A 19,099-nucleotide genomic window follows, 5' to 3' on the forward strand; every position below is an offset into this window, starting at 1 on the left:
CAGAAGTTTTGAAAAATTATCCCTAAGCCTTTCCAGCTTGGATGTCAAGGCTGAGACACTCCTTTTGTATCGATAGACCCTCAGAGACGGCGCTCCATGGACGCTCCTCCAGAATGGGGATGATACTGTGTGTTGGATTCTCTAGGTGTTCAGTAAGTCTTAAAGTACCTGACCTAGAAAACCAATTCCTGTTTGCCCTCAGCTTTTTTTCCATCACCATCAAACAAGTTATTTTAGAGACTGTGCAGCAGAGAGAAGAGATACTGAGACGCAGCCCAATTTTAAAATTTCCAAAGATGGTGAACGGGGCAGCCTCGCCTCACCAGTTCTGTGCTGTTGTGTCTGTTTCCCCCAGAATAACTCGCACTGTACCTCACATGGAGTCACTTTTCATTCTTGTGCACAAGGACATTAGCCATTTGGGGAGTCCCCCAGGAGGGTTGAATTTGTGTAGAGTCCAGACAGCCATCTGCATGGTGCTCTCTCTGTCAGTCTTTGGAACTTGCATGGTGGATGGATTGAGGGGTCACATGGGGACAAGGGAGTCTTTAACAAACAGATGAGCAAGCATCAGCAGGGCTGCATGAATAGCTCTCAGAACCTCCACAAGAAGTTCTGAACATTTGGAATGAGGCCAAGCGCCAAAGAGAAATTACCTCCTAAACATTGAGCCCTCCTAGTGAGAAGGGAAGTTTATTACTGCTGATTATAAGTTCACATTTCAGGGGAAGGCTCCAGAGCCCGGGGGTGGACCCCTCTTGATTCTCAGCAGGGCCCTGAGCCAAGGGAAAGCAACTGTTAATAAAGTGATGGTATATGATGGATCACAGAGCTTCACGTTCTGGTAGTTGCATTATGAATCACCTCCTCTTAGCATAAGAAACCTCACAGATGAATATTCTTGATCATTTAAATGCCTGGAACACACGATAACATGAACACAGAGCATGCCCTCAATAACTCTCACAGCCATGGAGCAATAATTTGACTTCTGAATGGAAAAAATGACATGCAGACAAGTCTGGCACTTCCTTGAGGGTCTTAGTAAATTTCCAGTTATCACATGCCCAAGAGGCTTCCCACTCTGGGTCGTTCGCCTTTGAAATGAGTGAATGCTAGGTTAAGGGCATCTGTCCAGATGTTCAGGTCTCCATACTCAAGCCAGTTAATCTGGAAGTAAAATAATCAAAGGGAACTCTGGGGCCCGGGAAACCAATCTATCTCATTCATAAATCAAAACTTTTGTATGAGTCTTGATATGTCGATGTGGCCAAAAGCTACTGAGTTTAAAATTTTTGAATTTTCATTAATTGTTTTGATCTTAGACATGGATAACAGCTGCTAGCGATTGTGCATGATATAGAACACCAAGATTATGCAGAAATTATAGCCTCAGCACCATGGAGATAATCTAATGAGGCAAAAGCTTGGATGCATGTCAACTTAATCGGAACAATAGGTGCTGTCAAGCAGACAGAGATACTGCAGGAAGTAATGCCTTGGAAATGGCCCAGTCTACAATCAGGCGGCCTAACTCCTCTCCTTGTGAGTTGATAGCGGGCACATGGAACATGCTTCTGTTTCAATCTAATTCACAGAAACTTCTGTGTCAGCGGTGAGAATAAACGCTAAATTCTACTTCATAATTTACTCCGTTCTTTTGGACTTACATCACCACTATAATCTGGAAGCAGAAACCACACAGGCCCAGAGTGATCCACGGGGCAGCTAAGCGCTGGTGACCATCTTTTCACTTTGGACATTCATTCCACGAGGGAGAAACTCTTTCTCATTGCCATACAGATTCTAACAGATTTACGCACAAGGGGTTACATAGAATGCTCTAGACTTTGGATATTCTTGGCCTTGGGAAAGAAAAAAAAATATTTTTTTTAAGTTTGTAAAGGTAATTACCATTATTTACAGTACTGAGGGCAAAGCCCCACCCTGGGCTTGAGGCCAAGGGATCTCAGACTAGAGTGTATTGAGGTGAGCCAACTCCAAGACAAAAGCACAATTATGCTCACATAAAAACCAACACTGGTGGTAGTGGGGTGAAGGAAACACCCACGCAAGGGGGAGGTGTGTGTAGGGAGGGTCTTGTTTTGAAGTTTTGCATAAATCTTATAAATTTTTTCCTCCATGGTCCTGGGAATGAAGATTCTGCAGAGGTTTTCATCCTGGGTCTCTTGTTAAGCTGTGCTACAAGGAAAGGGACTTCCTTCTTACTTGATTTGCTAATTTATAAAACTGAACTCTAAATAAAAGCATTTCGGTAGAAAACGGGAAATGTTGTGTAAGGTGTTCCGAAGCTTTCTTCATTTCTTGGCAGAAAGGAACTCAAGCAAATCGAAAGAAGATATCTTTATTTTTTAAGCCCACCTCACTTTACCCTCCTTTCTGATTCACATCCATTTGTCCACTTAGGAAAGCGTTAAAGCAGTGGGGTTAGAAACAGCATTGCCACAGTCTATCTGGTTCTCCAGTCAGAAAATAATTAGCGACTACCTAAACACTCACACACATTACCTTCTTGTTAAGCACGCCGTGTTATCTTTTTCTTCTTGCCAGATGATTATTTGGCTGATGCTGTAAATCAGTGACGAAGAAAGCCTGTGATGGCAGTTTAGACATGCCTCGAGGTCCACTGGCACTGCAAGGAAATGGGAAGCAGTGACGGGGAGAACTGAGACCCACCAGGCACCCACACCTGGCCTGGAATGGCTGAGCACCCTGGTCACCAGAAGGCAGGCTCCCTAGCTCGCCTGCTGCACACGCTAGTTCAGGAAGCTGGATTTTCGCCTTCAGTCCGGAGGAAAATGCTCTTTGGGAAATGGATGGGGACACGTGAGGTCCTCGGGCTGTGACCTCAGTGAAGCGCAGGCTGAAGACGTTTTGGAGGATCAGCCTGCCTCTTGCCACTGCACGTGCCAGAGGCTGACACCTGATAGAGCTCGAGTCACCAGTTCTGCACACCCAGCTCTTGACTGCCTGGCAACCTTGAGGAAAGGGGAATTACAGGTGGGCTGGGCTTGAAACACTGCTATGGTCCCACCTGAGTTTCAGGTGCCCCAGGGAGTCCTTTCAACCACCTGGAATTGAGGCTGTTTCAAAGTACAGATGCAGTGTGTGTTTGTCTTGCTTTTGTTTGTGCCTGAATACAAGAGCCAGCTGGAAGTCAGGTGTGGGGCACTGCAAACAATTTTGGCTGTAAATAGAGAGAAAGTAAGAGTTTAAAAGCCAGGATGGGTGTGGAGGGGAGGGAGTGAGAGGGGAAAGGAAATAGATTTACTAGAGGAAATAGAAAAATACACAGAAATTTGGATTGGTGTAATACTGCTGCATAATTTCCATGATCTGTTAATATCCCTACCTACATTTCACCTCCAACTTATCGATATACAGAAAATAAGCCTTTGGACCTGTGATCTGCCTTGTTGAGTATTGAATGTGCCTATTATGCACCAGGCACTAAAGGTAACATTGGGAATAAATGATGAAAAGATATTGTCTCTCTGCAAACGGCAAGTTAACACTTATGAGATGGTTGCCATGATGATGTACACGGGCCATGATGACATAAAGGGCCAGCTATGTCTCCTGAGGGTGGTGAACGGAGACTAAAGAGGAACCACAAGAAGGAAGACCTTACACAACCCTCTTCTTCACCCCAAACGCAACCCTAATAGACACAATTCTTACAGGGATGTGAAATGCATTGGTGATGGTATTTTATTATTTATTTCTTTTAGACTAGGGTAACGTCTCCGTAGCACATAAAAATTGGAAAGAAAACATTTTTCTTAAATGCTAAATGTTGGTGTGACTATGTCAATATGAACCCTTGAGATTCCTTTTTTCATTTTACTTAAAAAAATTTTAGTTTTATGCTGGAGTACAGTTGATTTACAATGTTGTTCGTTTCAGGTGGACAGCAAAGTGAGTCAGTTATACATATATCCATTCTTTTTTAGATTCTTTTCCCATATAGGTTATTACAGAATATTGAGTAGAGTTCCCTGTGCTATACAGTAGGTCCTTGTTGATTATCTATTTTATATATAGTAGTGTGTATATGCTAATCCCAAACTCCTAATTTATTCCTCCTCCCACCTTTCCCGTTTGGTAACCCTAAGTTTGTTTTCTATGTCTGTGAGTCTGTTTCTGTTTTGTAAATAAATTCATTCGTATCATTTTTTAAGATTCTACGAATAAGTTATATCATAGGATAGTTGTCTTTGTCTGACTTACTTCACTTAGTATGATAATCTCTAGGTCCATTCATGTTGTTGCAAATGGCATTATTTCATTCCTTATTATGGGCGACTAATATTCCATTGTGCATATGTACCACATCTTCTTTATCCATTCATCTGCTGGCGGACATTTAGGCTGCTCCATGTCTTGGATATTGTGAATAGTGCTGCAATGACTATTGGGGTGCGTGAGATTCATTTTTGATCAAACTATTTTGTTGAAGACTGTTCTGCAAAACACATTAGAAATTTGGAAAATATTAAATGTTTAACTTTCTTACGCATTTCTAAAATAACAGAAAGTCACTTTTTTCAACTGTGAGGGGAAGAAGCATTTTAAAAAGAAGCCATTTCATTTTAAAAGAACATACAGTCTGTAGTTTGGCAAACTCAAGGGCAGTAATTTAGTAATTAAGAGGGGAATTTTGGAGTCAGACAAACCAGAGATATAAATCCTGACATCCCGACTTACAAGCTGTGTGATCTCCGACATACAGTGTTACCTTTCTGAACTTCAGAGTTTTTGTTTTTAAACAGGAGTAATGATAATGGTATCTACCTTGTAAGCTTATTTTGAAAATTTAATGAGATAATTATGCACATAAAGCCCCTGACAAGGAGCCTAGTACCTACCCTGTGCTCAGCAAATGGTAGCTATTATTAAAATTAGTCTATAATCATGAATAATTATAATAATAAATACTTTCCCTTTCCCTGCTAAATTATGACTATGCATAGGACAGAGTGAATTGGAATAATGATCATTTTTTGTGAGTGAACTTAATGGCTACAGCCTACTAAAAAGGTTAAATAAGTTTTTGAGTGGAATGATCTGATAGTGCTGAAGAATGATTTATTTAAGAGGATAAATGTCAAAATCACATTTCCCTGGCATGAGTGTGTAGATGGCATGAGTGTCACAGCAGGGTTACCACAATGGCCTGCATTTCTCAAGAAGCTGACCAGATTAATGTTTATATTCAGGAGTAGCTGCACTAATCCTAAGGAGAAATAGAAGATCCAAAGTTGAAAGCACATGAGTAAAAGTTAAGGGTGTTCAATAACATCTGTAACATCAGTCCCACAGAAATCTGGATGCAAAGTGTCATGACTCTCAGCAGAACCCAAGCTGAGAACTGTCGAGCCTCATCCCTCTACACCAGGCAGCCAGGTCTATGTGTGAATCATAGACCTCTGCCTTGGGGGCTCTGGGCGGCTCCTGAAACTTTCTGTGTAAACACTGCTGGGCTGGATATTGGTCTTGCTTAAGACCAAATAAGGTCAAAGAATTGTTTGAAGTTTTTAGATATTCTTTAGGTGATAAAAATATAGGGGATGAAAATGACTAGATTCATTTACTGGCATAAACACATATAGCGTGAGGTGGTGAATTCTTACAATTAGATGCTTACACTCAGGCATTGTGATATCGTGGAATTTGTTTATGAATCTAGGAATCTTTTCTCCAGAAAATTATTGAAATTTTAAGAAAAAAGTGGTAAAGATATCAGATTCACAGGCAATGGGGTTAGATATACAAATTTTAGAAGGCTTCTGGAGGATTTTTACCCTCAGATGAATGGGAATGTAAAATATTATGCAAATCAGATAGATACTCTTCCAGATAGTTTGCCTCAATAAAAACAGTTAAAGACATGAAAGGAAGACTACATCCACATTTAAAGATTGTGTTTTTATGTAAATAAAGTGTTGCTCAGAGGGCACTGGGGGCTTGGATAGAGGTAGCCAAAGTCACTGTCAGGATGGATCCTCCATCTTGGATTCCCAGTTTCAGGAGCAGACTGAGATGGGTCAGTGATGGTCTAATGGGGAGTTCAGTGAATGCCACTGCTGATGTCAAGCAGAGAAGAAGGAAAAAGGGAGCCAGAAAAGAAGAAGAAAAGGGGAGCGTGTGAGAAAGAGAAGAGAGAATGAAAAAAGACAAGACAGTTGTGAAGGCGCGGTAGAATGACTAATGACATTTTCTTAGATTCCTTCCTAAATTCCCTAGTCTTACTGGGCATTCAAGATTTTTAAAAAGATTAAATTCCATTTGAGAATATCCTTTGATATTGAGCACAAGCACAGATTTATAAGAATATATATAAAACAACTATATATATATATATATATATATATATATAAGAACTATACTTCAGTTTAAAAAAGCGTTATCTCAGGCACACAAGAAATGTTAAATAATACATTGATCAACAGACTGTCAGTTTCAATGTCATGTGCTAAGTAAGTGTCTTTATAGATATTAGGTATAGGACACTGTGAGAATACAATTATCCATGGTTAGTAATTAGAAAAGGAATCTTAGTGCATGTGTTATTTGAGATGAAACTTGAATGGAAATATACTTGGCAGAGGCTTTGGGAAAAAGGTGTCTTCAAGTCAAGAGAATAAGTCAAGGGCTTGAAGCAGCAATGGTCCCTGGAGGGCAGTAGTACGGTCTCGCTGCAGTGTGAACAGAGGCACCTCCACACGCAGTCATGACATGGATGAACAGAGGGGACAGATCAGGGAGGTCTGTGCTGTGCTCTGTGGTTTGGACTTTCAGATATCAACCAAGTTTCTTACTTTTGCTGTCACTTCCAAGGTGACTGAATTTCATTTGAGAGTTTCCTGTGATATCAGAGAGCACAGGACTGAATTTCTAGGAATAATTGTTAAGCAAATAGGAAAAACTCACTGGATTTAGTAAGAGTGGATGGGAGTACCAGTGAAGAGTTTTAAACGGGGTGTGACGTGGTCAGGTTTGCATTTAATGAAAGGTTCTGTGGTACCTCCAAGTTAGTTGATATAATGAAGTTTTACGTCAAATGGGAATTTACTGCCCTTTAATAGAAAATGTAATTTATTTGGTAACTTGAATAAAAACTACTTGGCTTCAATATACAATGCACAAAATGATTTTGTTTTACTTGATTTGTGAAAAGGTTTTGAAAAGGGACTCTGGCATTTTCTGCACATCTCCTTCTTCCTCTGTCTACAAAATACAATAAAAAAATTTTTTTACATGTTTTTATTTGGCCTCTGTTACAACTTTACATTTTAAGTTCTTGTATTTAAAAATATATTTAAATATAGGATGGCAGCAAAAACAAACACTTTATAGCTGACTACAGGAAGAGATCATAAATTGATCCGAAAAGACCCACATCCAAATTAGTGTTATTATATAATGTTGCCTCTTGTACAGGGAACATATTGGCTTTCCATATAACTTATTTCCACAGTTTTCAGATGTCAGTGATGGGTTTTCCTGGTTGCAAAGAACACAGCCCTGGGAGGAGGACAGCTGGATGCTGATTAACAGTTATTGGGCAAGTCACTCAACCTCTTTGCGATTGGTTTGAAAAATGGGGGACTTTTCTGTTTAACAAAGATTGTCATGAGGCTCAAGTTTAGTAATGTATGTGGAAGTCCTCTGAAAACCACTGTGGGGTGATGGTGGCAGTAAACATGTGGCAATTTCAAGGTGAAACACAGAGTAGAAGAGTTGAGGCTCCTGGTTCAACTGTCCACTCAGCTCCTGCCCACTGCTTGACAAACAGGCTTTCAATAATCAGCTGGTGAATAAATTGAAAGCGATCATACACGCTTTGAAGAAACATGAAAAGTGTTAAAGTTATTGATGATCTTTAACTATAAGGATATATTTAGGCAAGCTATCAGTAACTCCAGCTATTGATACATAAATAGAATCAGTCCTTATCTGTATCCAATTGTCAACATAGTAAAAAACCAAAAATCAAAGAAAACGACCTCTTGTGCGTGCACCGAAATGTCTCTCTCTGGACTCTCTGCTATCACCTTATACTTTTCCTACTTTCAACCCTCACTCATTCAAATTCACCACTTATAACAACCTAGTGTTAAAGGGGAATTTACCTGAATGTAGACCACGCTCTATACGGGATGTTATTCTTAGTTGTGTAGGAGGTTGAAGAAGTTTAGGATTTTTCAAGAATTAGGATTGAATAATTCAGCTTTAAGGTAACTGAGAATGTTACCTAGTAAATAGCAGTAGGAGTAGGAGGTGGGGTCCTGGCCCTGGATTCTGTGACCCTGGACAAGTACGAAAAAGAAGGGTCTTCCTTTTTATGTTTTGATCTCTCTCTTCCATTTCCAGAGTTTTACATAGATGAGCTCTGAAGGGAGCTTTTCCAGTGGAGAGGAGTGGAAGGATACAAAAGCATTCTTACATGGTCTCTTGCTCACTTTTCCCCTTGGGTTATTCAGTTTGGGATTCTGTGGTTGCTTTTCTCTAAAACGTAAGCCCAAGCAACAAAGTTCTCTGGTCCTCTGAACAGAATACATTTTCAATAGCAAGGATAAAGGGAAAGACAATCACTGGAGAAAATACAAAGAGCATCAGGTGTTTACAGTTAGCCTTTGGCAACTGGGCTGAAACCACTGCCCCTTGCCTGCCTGGCTTCTCACCTCTGTTTCTGCTGAGCAAGACCCATCCTATTCTTTACCACCTGGAACCTTTCCCTTCTCATGAAAACTTCCAGATTCAAGGTTCCCACTCTCCCTTGTGTCCTCTTGTTTGTAGTCCGAGGAACTCCGACCTTCCAAAGGAAATGCGCGAGGCTGTGGACATTGATATGCTGATTTCATTTTTAGGGGCAGAATCTCCACTCCTCCAGCAAGAAGGAGGCTTGCTTACTAAGGTCCATCCTTAACACCAAACACTTAACACCTGTATTAAATTACACACATCAGGTAACGAGAGGGTCATTCTTTCACATCGATATGAACTGACAAAGAACTTACTGTTATACAGGAAAATCTATTTTGGCAAAAAAAAATTTACATTTTTTTTCTTTCTCTGTGTTGCAGCAGGGATCATTTCTGTATTTATCTGTGCTCTAAGTTTGCAAGATGGCAGGATTATGGGTTCCAGGAGAGAATGACACACAGATGGAGAAGGTGGTCTTGTGAGTCTTGCTTACAGGGAGAGGATGTGTTCGAGAGAGAACTGACCTCAAATCTCCCAGGAGAGAATCCCATCATAGCTACAACAGGCATGCATGCCAACCTAACGATATCATCCCCTACCCAGGGCCGTCCCTCTTCAGGGAAAGACTGCGCAACACAGAGAATAGATTAAACACTCAGCTCAGGATCTTTTCTATATTCTAGACCTTCTTTATTTTGGAATTAAAAAGTGACAAATTTGTCCTTGGCTACGGGACACTCTAAACAGAGCTATATTCATGTTTGAAAGAAAAAAACTACCTTCACTTCATGGGACTGTAGGATTTGCAGCAACTCTAGTCTGTCTGTCGCAAGTGTATTGGATGTTTCAGTTTGCCAGACCTGTCATGAGAAATTAATTACAGGATGTTGCAGAAATGGCAAAGCTCCAGCAGCATCTTGCATAGTTTAATATAGCCCCGTTTCCCCATTTCAATGTATTTGTGGTTAGATAAATCCTCAGAAATTTACAGCTGCTATAGACTAGCTTATTATGTACTCTGCCTGCACACATGATAAGTATAAGAATTTGATGTTCTTAAAGTGCATAGATTTCACTGACATTTCTTTACCACGATGGAAATATTTAGTTGCTAAAAGTAGCATGGCAGATACTTCTGAACATTAACTTCTTCTGTATAACAGGCAGGGATGTTAAAAACATCACCGTGCTTAGCCATCTTCCACTTACTTTAAATCGAATAACTGTAGCTCCGGAAAAAGTTGTGTGGAGTGTTTACATAAAATGGTCCCATGAACAAATTAAACAGAAAAAAAATTAACTACTGATTCTCAGTTGAAATCACTGAAAAACTGAACCGTAGCGACCACGTTTTTCTCCAGGGAACCTTCTTCCTTTGGTCTAGCGACTGCTTTTTCACAAGCTTCAGTTGTTCATTTTTGCTCCAGCAACAAGCTATTTTCCTCGCCTTCTTGCTTTTTCCTCCTTTTGTATTTTTTTTTTTCTTAACTATAATTGTTCCCTCTCAACAGTAAATCAGCTCGTTCCAAGCAACTTTAAAGATTGGCAATATATGTTTACTTATATAATTGCTGTATAAAAAAAAAAATCCTACATTTTCCTCTACCAAATTCTTTCACAATTCTTCACAAGGATCCAAGTGATCAGTTAAGAAAAAGTGAACTAGAATGAGTAAAAATCAGATTGTTTAGTACTTTTAGAGATGAATGACATTGAAGGATATATAGTTGGACCATTCTGACACAAGTAATAGAACATGTGTTATGCATGGTTATAGATGTACTTACTTATGACACCCTTCCCCTCTTTAGATTGTGAGTAGATAGTAAAACTGTAGATTCTTAGCAGCTTCATCCTCCCTAACTTTCTGAGACAATCAAAATAACCCATCCATAATCAGAATGAATTTGAGGTGTTAGAAGAGCAACTTTCGAAAACAGGGGGCTCACAACATATGCTTGATGTAGATGTGAAGAGATCATTAGAAAAAAAGCATTCTTTGTGTTTACAAAACAGATGTTTTTATGTTATCCAGTTCCCGCCTTAAGTTAAAGTATTCCCTATTCACTTTAATAATTAGAGCAGAAGGATATGATGAATGAAGTACCTCATTACCAAGTTTGCTTTCCGGGTCTCTGCAGAGAGTAGCTGTCTGCTTTTGCCTAGCTGGTCCATTGTTAACCCTAAATGATGCTGACATTCAGTTCGCCTGCAGATAATTGGGTCCATCCACAGACTGAGTTTGCCACTCAACAGAGCCTTTTGATTGACGTGACTCTTGATGTTTTTATTTTCTCTTATGTGACTGGGATACTGTTTCTTGAATAAAATGTTACTGTCCATGTGTTAGTTTGAGTCCACAGAATCGATTCCTTAAAAAAATGTAAGAATTAGAGTATGGAGTAAAGATTTTGCAAAACAAATATGGGGTAAAGACATTATCAGTTTTTTTAAAAAAAATTCACTCAGATATGGTATTTCATTTTATGTAGGTCACGGCTGCATGGAAGACATATGAGATGTTTCTAGTCTCTGAGTGTGGTTGTACGTTCATCAGGTTGCTTCCTTACTCTGTGTGGGCTGGAGACCAACTCTAGGTGCTACTGGCTCACTGCACCCAGCACCTGAGGTGGGTGGGGACCTTTGAGGTGCCCCAGTGGAGTATGACAAACCTCCATGGACAGCAAGCAACACACTGACTGACCGTGTGCACTTGGACAAGTTGCTTAACTTTCAAAGCCCCGGTTTCCTTATTTGCAGGGCAGGGTAGATTTTATCTTCCTCCTGGGTTTGAAGTGAGGACTGAATGAGGTCACGTACATAAAGTGAAGATTTGGGGAATCTCTTCTGTAGTCAAGTCCAATGAGGTAGAAATCAACAAATATAGAGCTTCAAAAGTTGGACTAGTGAAAAATGTTCCCATAATCTACTTAACAGATATGGACCTCAGATGGAAATCATTGAAATACGTATAAAAGTATAAGGTCATGAGTTTTTTATATAGTTTCTAGAACTTTCTAACCCTCTGAAAAATAGTTGTGAGTTAAATATATGACTAAAATAACATGACATATAAAGTTATAAAATGATAAGTTATTTCCCAGATAGTCTTGCTGAACTTCCTAAAGAGAAAATATCTTTCTCTAATAAAACTTTTCTGTAACTGAAAAATAAAATTAATGTCAAGTATCCATTTTTTTTGGAAAGAAACCTTACGAAAGGTTTCAAAAGTAGCAAGTGTTAACCATTTAAAACACTGATTTCATATTTAAAAGGTGCATCTTAAACATGAATTTGCATTCATGGTGTAAAATATTTCAAGTTTTAAATCTTTTTAAAACTTGCTTTTTATTCTAGCTTTGCAAATCCTATTCATTGTATAGTTTTGATACCGAAGAAACTCAAATCTTCAAGACAGAGTAGAATCAATAATTGGGAAATTAATTTGTAAGAATGACATTATTTATTATCTAGAAAAGATAGTGTCAAATTGCTACTTGTTTGTAGAAAAGAGACTATAAAATGGGATAGAATTCAATAATTTTAGGATAAAAATAAAACAAAGTTAATTTATTACTAAGTAAATAGTCTGATTTCTCTGCTTGATTATAATTTGGACTTATTACTTGGAGGGCACTCTTATGGTCTCCCCCATCCCATCTCATCTTAGAAGGTGGTGAAGATTATTAATTAATAATAATTAATCTATTCACAAACATAACCCAAATCTTGCTTTGTCAACAGGACAAAAAAGAAAAGAAATGGGCTTTGAGTAGAAACAACTTTTCCTGGTGTTTGCCTCAATTGTTATTTTTGCCTTCAGTAGTTACAATATAAAAATAACCCTTTATTTTTCATATGAACATTGGGATTTCCGCAAATGTTTAGCTCCTCTGACATATTATTTTATTATTGTCTTGATTTAAAATCATTTTGCAACTTGCTGAAATTCTTTGTAATTAAAACCAAAATCAGAGAATCTACACACATCTCAAAACTATGAGCTGAAACTGCAGAGAGTCACATATTTTTATTTTTTTCATTATCAAGTGCATTAACAAGAAAGAAAAAACAAGCCTGTACAAGGGTGACTCAAGCTGGCTGGGTCCAGCTGTACCTGAAGCACAGACGTGTGCATCTAGAACAGGGGAGCTTGGTACTATCGGAACACATTTCTGTGCTAACGGCTGAGGGCTTCAGCAGTCATCAATGCCACTCACCACTTTCAAAAATGCCCCCCTCCCCCCAAGTTCTACACAGCACGGGCAAGTTTACCAATTTTCATGCCTCTACAACATGTGCAGGGGTAAGAGTCAAATATATTTCTACTAGAAGATTTTTCACATCCGGTATACATCTGGGCAAAATTTACACCTCAATGCCCAACACTGTTTTTCTCACTTCTTACTTTAATGGAATCAATTGTCTAATTTGGTAAATAAGTTTTCTAATTTTATATTAGTTTTGACCTTCTTGAAGTTAAATATTTTATTGACAGACTTAAAATCACACAGTTTTAAGAAGAGTCAAGTGAGAAACAAAGAGATGAACTTTCCCATTTTATAACATCTCACTTCAAAATATATGGTCACATAGTAACGACACTGTTACTCTGGAACTAAAGAAATAAATAATTCAATGTAAAAATTTAAAAACAAATTAAAAAATTTAAAAACAAAAATTTAAAAACAAGGTAAACATTTGTTACCTTTTAATGCCTTTCTTACTTGGACCATTTTGAATACACAAAATCCTGAAGCTGCTTATCTTTATTTTAAATAAAGTTAAATTTAAATAGCAGATATTTCATATTCTGAGTATGTCATCACACACAGAACCACATTACAGATATAATATTAAATGATTACTTTATGGACATCCTAACAATGCAAACACTTTTTCCTCATATTTGCTGTGTGGCAATTATGGTTTTTCTTTATTGATTTTTCCAAGAATGGTAATGTAATTTTGATGCAGTTACTAATAAATACAAGTACCAATACTTTGATCAACAGCAAACACAATGGTTTATAACAATTAAGCTTTTCAAAAGGCCACATTTATTTTTCCACCCATACCTTGCTTCTGATTTTTCTAGATTCTTTCATAAGGATAAGAAATAGTAGAGCCTTCCTTTCTTCCTGGCCATCTGAAATTTCTGAACTCTGAAGAGAAATTCCATTTGGTTTAATTTGTCATTTCATTTCTGTATATTTGGTTCCTTGCCCCTTCATTCTTCTTCAGCTCTTTACTAGAAGAAAATGACACAAAATGTACTAAATGAACTTAAACAATACCTTCTAGTTACAACAAATCTTGGCATGCCCAGGCAACAGCACAAGTAATAAAACACACACACACACACACACACACACACACACGACCAAAATACTAATTTGTCTTCTTGAACGTACTTCTAGTTTAACTTCTAGAATTAACTTCTAGCTTGCCTCTTGAACATACAGTTAAATTAACATCTTTTAGTGTCATCAGCAGTTGCTAAAGGCCTGATCCAGCACTGACTAGTTAACTTAAGCAAAAAAGAAATACATTTCTCAAATACAGACAATAAGCACTGCAAACCCTCAGTAACTTCCAGAAATTAAGTGCAGGCAATCAGAGTTTATAACATTCTTCATTCACTGGAAAAAAAATTGTCATGGAAGATGCTTCAGGTTAGTGACTGGAAAGCATATAGGCCATTTTATTAAATAGCACTCTTTCATTTAGTCTATGGCTATGTCTTCTTTTAGAAGTGAGTAAACTATTATAGCTTTTCAAATAAATCCAAAAAATGGTATGTGGCATTTTTGATTGACAAAGGTAGTGACGGTTAACTATGTATCTAGATGCAGCTTTGAAATAAAACAAATTATACCATGAATAAAAGTCAAGAACCAATAGGCAGATGAAACAAGATGTTGCTTCTTTAGAGACCATGTAGTAAGTACACCAAAACTAGAGGGTGATAAACTAGGGGTTGAGCCTGAAATTTTTTGATGCAATTATTTACATATCAGTGATGAGTATCTGGACTTACACAAAACTGTTGTTGTCCTTCTTCTGAACAGAAAGGGTTTAACATTTGGTTGCTCTTAGAAAACAACTTCAATCTAAGGATAATGGCAAGCTGATTAGGTGGTGGTCAATTCCATTGATCACTCCTGAGAAAAGTAGAGGCTAGAGCATCATGGCAAAAAAGGATGTGCTAATAACCATTCCCTAACCCTAAACCGGAAGGTTAGGGAACATCTGTGCCTTTAGGGACAGGCCCAATCTTTTACTTTTTAAATTTATTTTACTGAAGTACATTTGATTTACAACGTTGTGTTAATTTCTGCCGTACAGCAAAGTGATTCAGTTATACATATATTGTGTGTGTGTGTATACATATATATATATATGGATATATATATATATATATATTACACACACACATTCTTTTTCATATTCTTTTCTGCTATGGTTTATGGCCCAATCTTAAATAAATGGTTGTACTGCCTTTCCATATGAGGGAAAAAAAATCCTTTGTCAGTCCTTGTTTTCTGATTTTAAAATTTTTAAACCAGTATTATATAATATATAGAAGCCCCAAAATGTTTCAAGTGAACATGCTCACAAACGCAACTAAGGTAGACTATAAAATGGTACAGCTATGGTGAGGTAAGGTACAATCTCACCAGGGGCAAAAAAGGGCATCATACTGTCCTGGTGTGTATATAGGTACAGCATATAAAACTTGCCTCAAATTAGGGTCTGACAAAAGTGGGGAAGGAAAGGCTCAAATGGATGCTGAGCTCAAGTCCCCCAGAGACCCTATAAACGTCTGCAAGGAACAGCGAGGAAGGTAAAGGACCTCAGAGGAGTAATGAGACAAACAGGGTGAGAGGAGGAGTTTATGAGAGCGGTAGGACAAAACCAAGGAAGAAAAACAGAAAAGGGAGGGAGAGGAAGAGAACAGCTGGAAACGAGTGAGATGGATCCTGCACAAGACAGTAGGACAAGTTAAATCAATCAGACTGAGGCTGCATTGTGAGAAGTAAACACAGGAGCCAGGAGGACCCTCAAGAGGGGGAACCTGAAGAGAAACTTAACTGGAAAAAGCTAAAGTAGGCAGTAAAGATAACATATTTAAGGGAAATGACTCAGACTAAGAAGAGGAAGGAACACTGAATACAGAATGACAAAGACTATCTATGAAAGGGAGAAAGGGGACAGAATAAAAGGAAAAGGAGAAGAAACTTCCAAGTGCACACCTTGGACAAGGAACAGCCCCCTTCTGACAACAGGGAACGAGCAAGAGGGACACAGCAGCACGATCATGGCTGCTGACAGCACAGGGACCGAACACCTAAGAGGCAGCAGAGACTTGCTGACAAGGGAAGAGATGTCATCTAAGTAAGACACCAGCAGGAAAACAAACCCAGGTTTTCTCTGTGGTATCTCCTCATAAAGTATCCTCGTAACGTAACAGAGGGAGAGAGTAACAGAGTGAGGGCCGATAAAGGCAAATCATGTGAAAAGAGAAAGGAAAATCTCACAGCAGGATTTTGAAAATGAGTAAGAAACCAGGTTAGTGTTTGTGTGTATGGTATGTGTGAAAAATAAGACTCCTAAAAATACTGGGCCCTACTCCACAAGAAATTCAATCCAATGAGTATTCCCTGAAGTTTTACTATGTGGCCAGACACCAGGCTAAGTACTGGGGAGAGAAAATGTGAGCATGCTATAGCCCCCGCCCGGCAAGTACTTACCATTTAATCAGAGTTAAAAGGCAAAGCATGAGGGACCTTCAAGATGGCAGAGGAGTGAGACGTGGAGATCACCTTCCTCCCTACAAATATACCAGAAATATATCTACATGTGGAACAATTCCTACAGAACACCTACTGAACGCTGGCAGAAGACCTCAGACCTCCCAAAAGGCAATAAATTCCCCACGTACCTGGGTAGGGCAAAAGAAAAAAGAATAAACAGAGACAAAAGAATAGGGACGGGACCTGCCCCAGTGGGAGGGAGCTGTGAAGGAGGAAAGGTGTCCACACACCAGGAAGCCCCTTCGCGGGCGGAGACTGCGGGTGGCGGAGGGGGTACCTTCGGTGCCGCGGAGGAGAGTGCAGCCACAGGGGTGCAGAGGGCAAAGTGGACAGATTCCCACACAGAGGATCGGTGCCAACCGGCACTCACCAGCACGAGAGGCTTGTCTGCTCACCCGCTGGGGCGGGCGGGGGCTGGGAACTGACGACTGGGCTTGGGTCGGATCCCAGGGAGAAAACTGGGGTTGGCGGTGTGAACACAGCCTGAAGGGGTTAGTGCGCCACGGCTAGCCGGGAGGGAGTCTGGGAAAAGGTCTGGACCTGCTTAAGGGGCAAGAGACCACTGTTTCAGGGTGTGTGAGGAGAGGGGATTCAGAGAGCCACCTAAATGAGCTCCAGAGACGGGCGCGAGCCTCGGCTAACAGCGCGGACCCCAGAGACGGGCATGAGACGCTAAGGCTGCTGCTGCCGCCACCAAGAAGCCTGTGTGCAAGCACAGGTCACTATCCACACCCCCCTTCTGAGGAGCCTGTGCAGCCCGCCACTGCCAGGGTCACTGGATCCAGGGTCAACTCCTCCGGGAGAACGCACGGCGCGCCTCAGGCTGCAGCAACGTCACGCCAAGAAGCCTGTGTGCAAGCACAGGTCACTATCCACACCCCCCTTCTGAGGAGCCTGTGCAGCCCGCCACTGCCAGGGTCACTGGATCCAGGGTCAACTCCTCCGGGAGAACGCACGGCACGCCTCAGGCTGCAGCAACGTCACGCCGGCCTCTGCCTCCGCAGGCTCGCCCCGCACTCCGTGCCCCTCCCTCCCCCCCAGCCTGAGTGAGCCAGAGCCCCCGAATCAGCGGCTCCTTTAACCCCGTCCTGTCTGAGCAAAGAACAGACATCCTCAGGTGACCTACACGCAGAGGCGGGGCCAAACCCAAAGCTGAGCCCCAGGAGCTGTGTGAACAAAGATGAGAAAGGGAAATCTCTCCCAGCAGCCTCAGGAGCAGCAGATTAAATCGCCACAATCAACTTGATGTACCCTGCATCTCTGGAATACCTGAATAGACAATGAATCATCCAAAAATTGAGGCGGTAGACTTTGGGAGCAACTGTAGACTTGGGGTTTGCTTTCTGCATCTAACTTGTTTCTGGTTTTATGTTTATATTAGTTTAGTATTTAGAGCTTATTATCATTGGTAGATATGTTTACTGATTTGGTTGCTCTCTTCCTTTTTTAAAATATATATAGACATATATATATATCTTTTCATTTTTCTCTTTTTGTGTGTATATGTATGCTTGTGTGATTTTGTCTGTATAGCTTTGCTTTTACCATTTGTCCTACGGTTCTGTCTGTCCGTTTTTTTTTTCTTTTTTTTTGTATAGTTTTTGGCACTTGTTATCATTGGTGGATTTGTTTTTAGGTTTGGTGGCTCTCTTCTTTCTTTCTTTTTCTTTTGTGGTACGTGGGCCTCTCACTGTTGTGGCCTCTCCCGTTGCAGAGCACAGGCTCCGGACGTGCAGGCTCAGTGGCCATAACTCACGGGCCCAGCCGCTCCGCAGCATGTGGGATCTTCCCGGACCAGGGCACGAATCCGTATACCCTGCATTGGCAGGCAGACTCTCAACCACTGCGCCACCAGGGAAGCCCCTCTTTCTTTCATTTTTTTTAAATTACATTTTATTTTTTATTTTAGTAAATTTATTTTATTATATTTTCTTTTCTTCTTTCTTTCTTCCTTTCTATCCCTTCCTTCCTTCCTTCCTTTCTTCCTTCCTCCCTCCCTCCCTCCCTTCCTTTCTTTTTTTGTCTCCCTTTTCTTCTGAGCCGTGTGGCTGACAGAGTCTTGGTGCTCTGGCTGGGAGTCAGGCCTGAGGCTCTGAGGTGGGAGAGCCGACTTCAGGACACTGGACCACAAGAGACCTCCTGGCTCCACGTAATATCAAACGACGAAAGCTCTCCCAGAGATCTCCATCTCAATGCTAAGACCCAGGTCTGCTCAATGACCAGCAAGCTACAGTGCTGAATACCCTATGCCAAACAACTAGCAAGACAGGAACACAACCACATCCAATAGCAGAGAGGCTGCCTAAAATCATAATAAGGCAACAGACAACCCAAAACATGCCACCAGACGTGGCCCTGCCCACCAGAAAGACAAGATCCAGCCTCATCCAGAAAAACACAGGCACTAGGCCCCTCCACCAGGAAGCCTACACAACTCACTGAACCAACCTTAGCCACTGGAGCAGAAACCAGAAACAATGGGAACTACAAACCTGCAGCCTGCAGAAAGGAGACCCCAAACACAGTAAGTTAAGCAAAATGAGAAGACAGAG

At 40.4% G+C, this 19,099-nt stretch overlaps 1 protein-coding gene across 4 annotated transcripts in view; it reads right to left on the reverse strand.

Annotated features, from left to right (window-relative positions):
- AHI1 (Abelson helper integration site 1) overlaps positions 1–19,099 on the reverse strand; it is a 247,157-nt gene that overhangs the window by 25,361 nt on the left and 202,697 nt on the right. Inside the window, exons 27-32 of one of the 4 annotated variants that reach the window (XR_013830781.1) lie at positions 13,809–13,981; positions 10,846–11,102; positions 9,510–9,590; positions 8,709–8,970; positions 4,252–4,486; positions 2,530–2,653 (exon numbers count right to left, since the gene is read on the reverse strand). Coding sequence is in view for 1 of the 4 variants with exons in the window: in XM_079939317.1 (XP_079795443.1) it covers positions 13,979–13,981 (3 nt within the window). In the remaining 3 variants the exon portion in view is untranslated. Of the gene's footprint in view, positions 1–2,382; positions 2,654–4,251; positions 4,487–8,708; positions 8,971–9,509; positions 9,591–10,845; positions 11,103–12,810; positions 13,982–19,099 lie in introns of those variants that run through there. The other 3 variants (XR_013830783.1, XR_013830782.1, XM_079939317.1) reach the window with 3 other exon arrangements.

Source organism: Stenella coeruleoalba (genome assembly GCF_951394435.1).
Source record: "Stenella coeruleoalba genome assembly, chromosome: 12".
NCBI classification, from domain to species: Eukaryota; Metazoa; Chordata; class Mammalia; order Artiodactyla; family Delphinidae; genus Stenella; species Stenella coeruleoalba.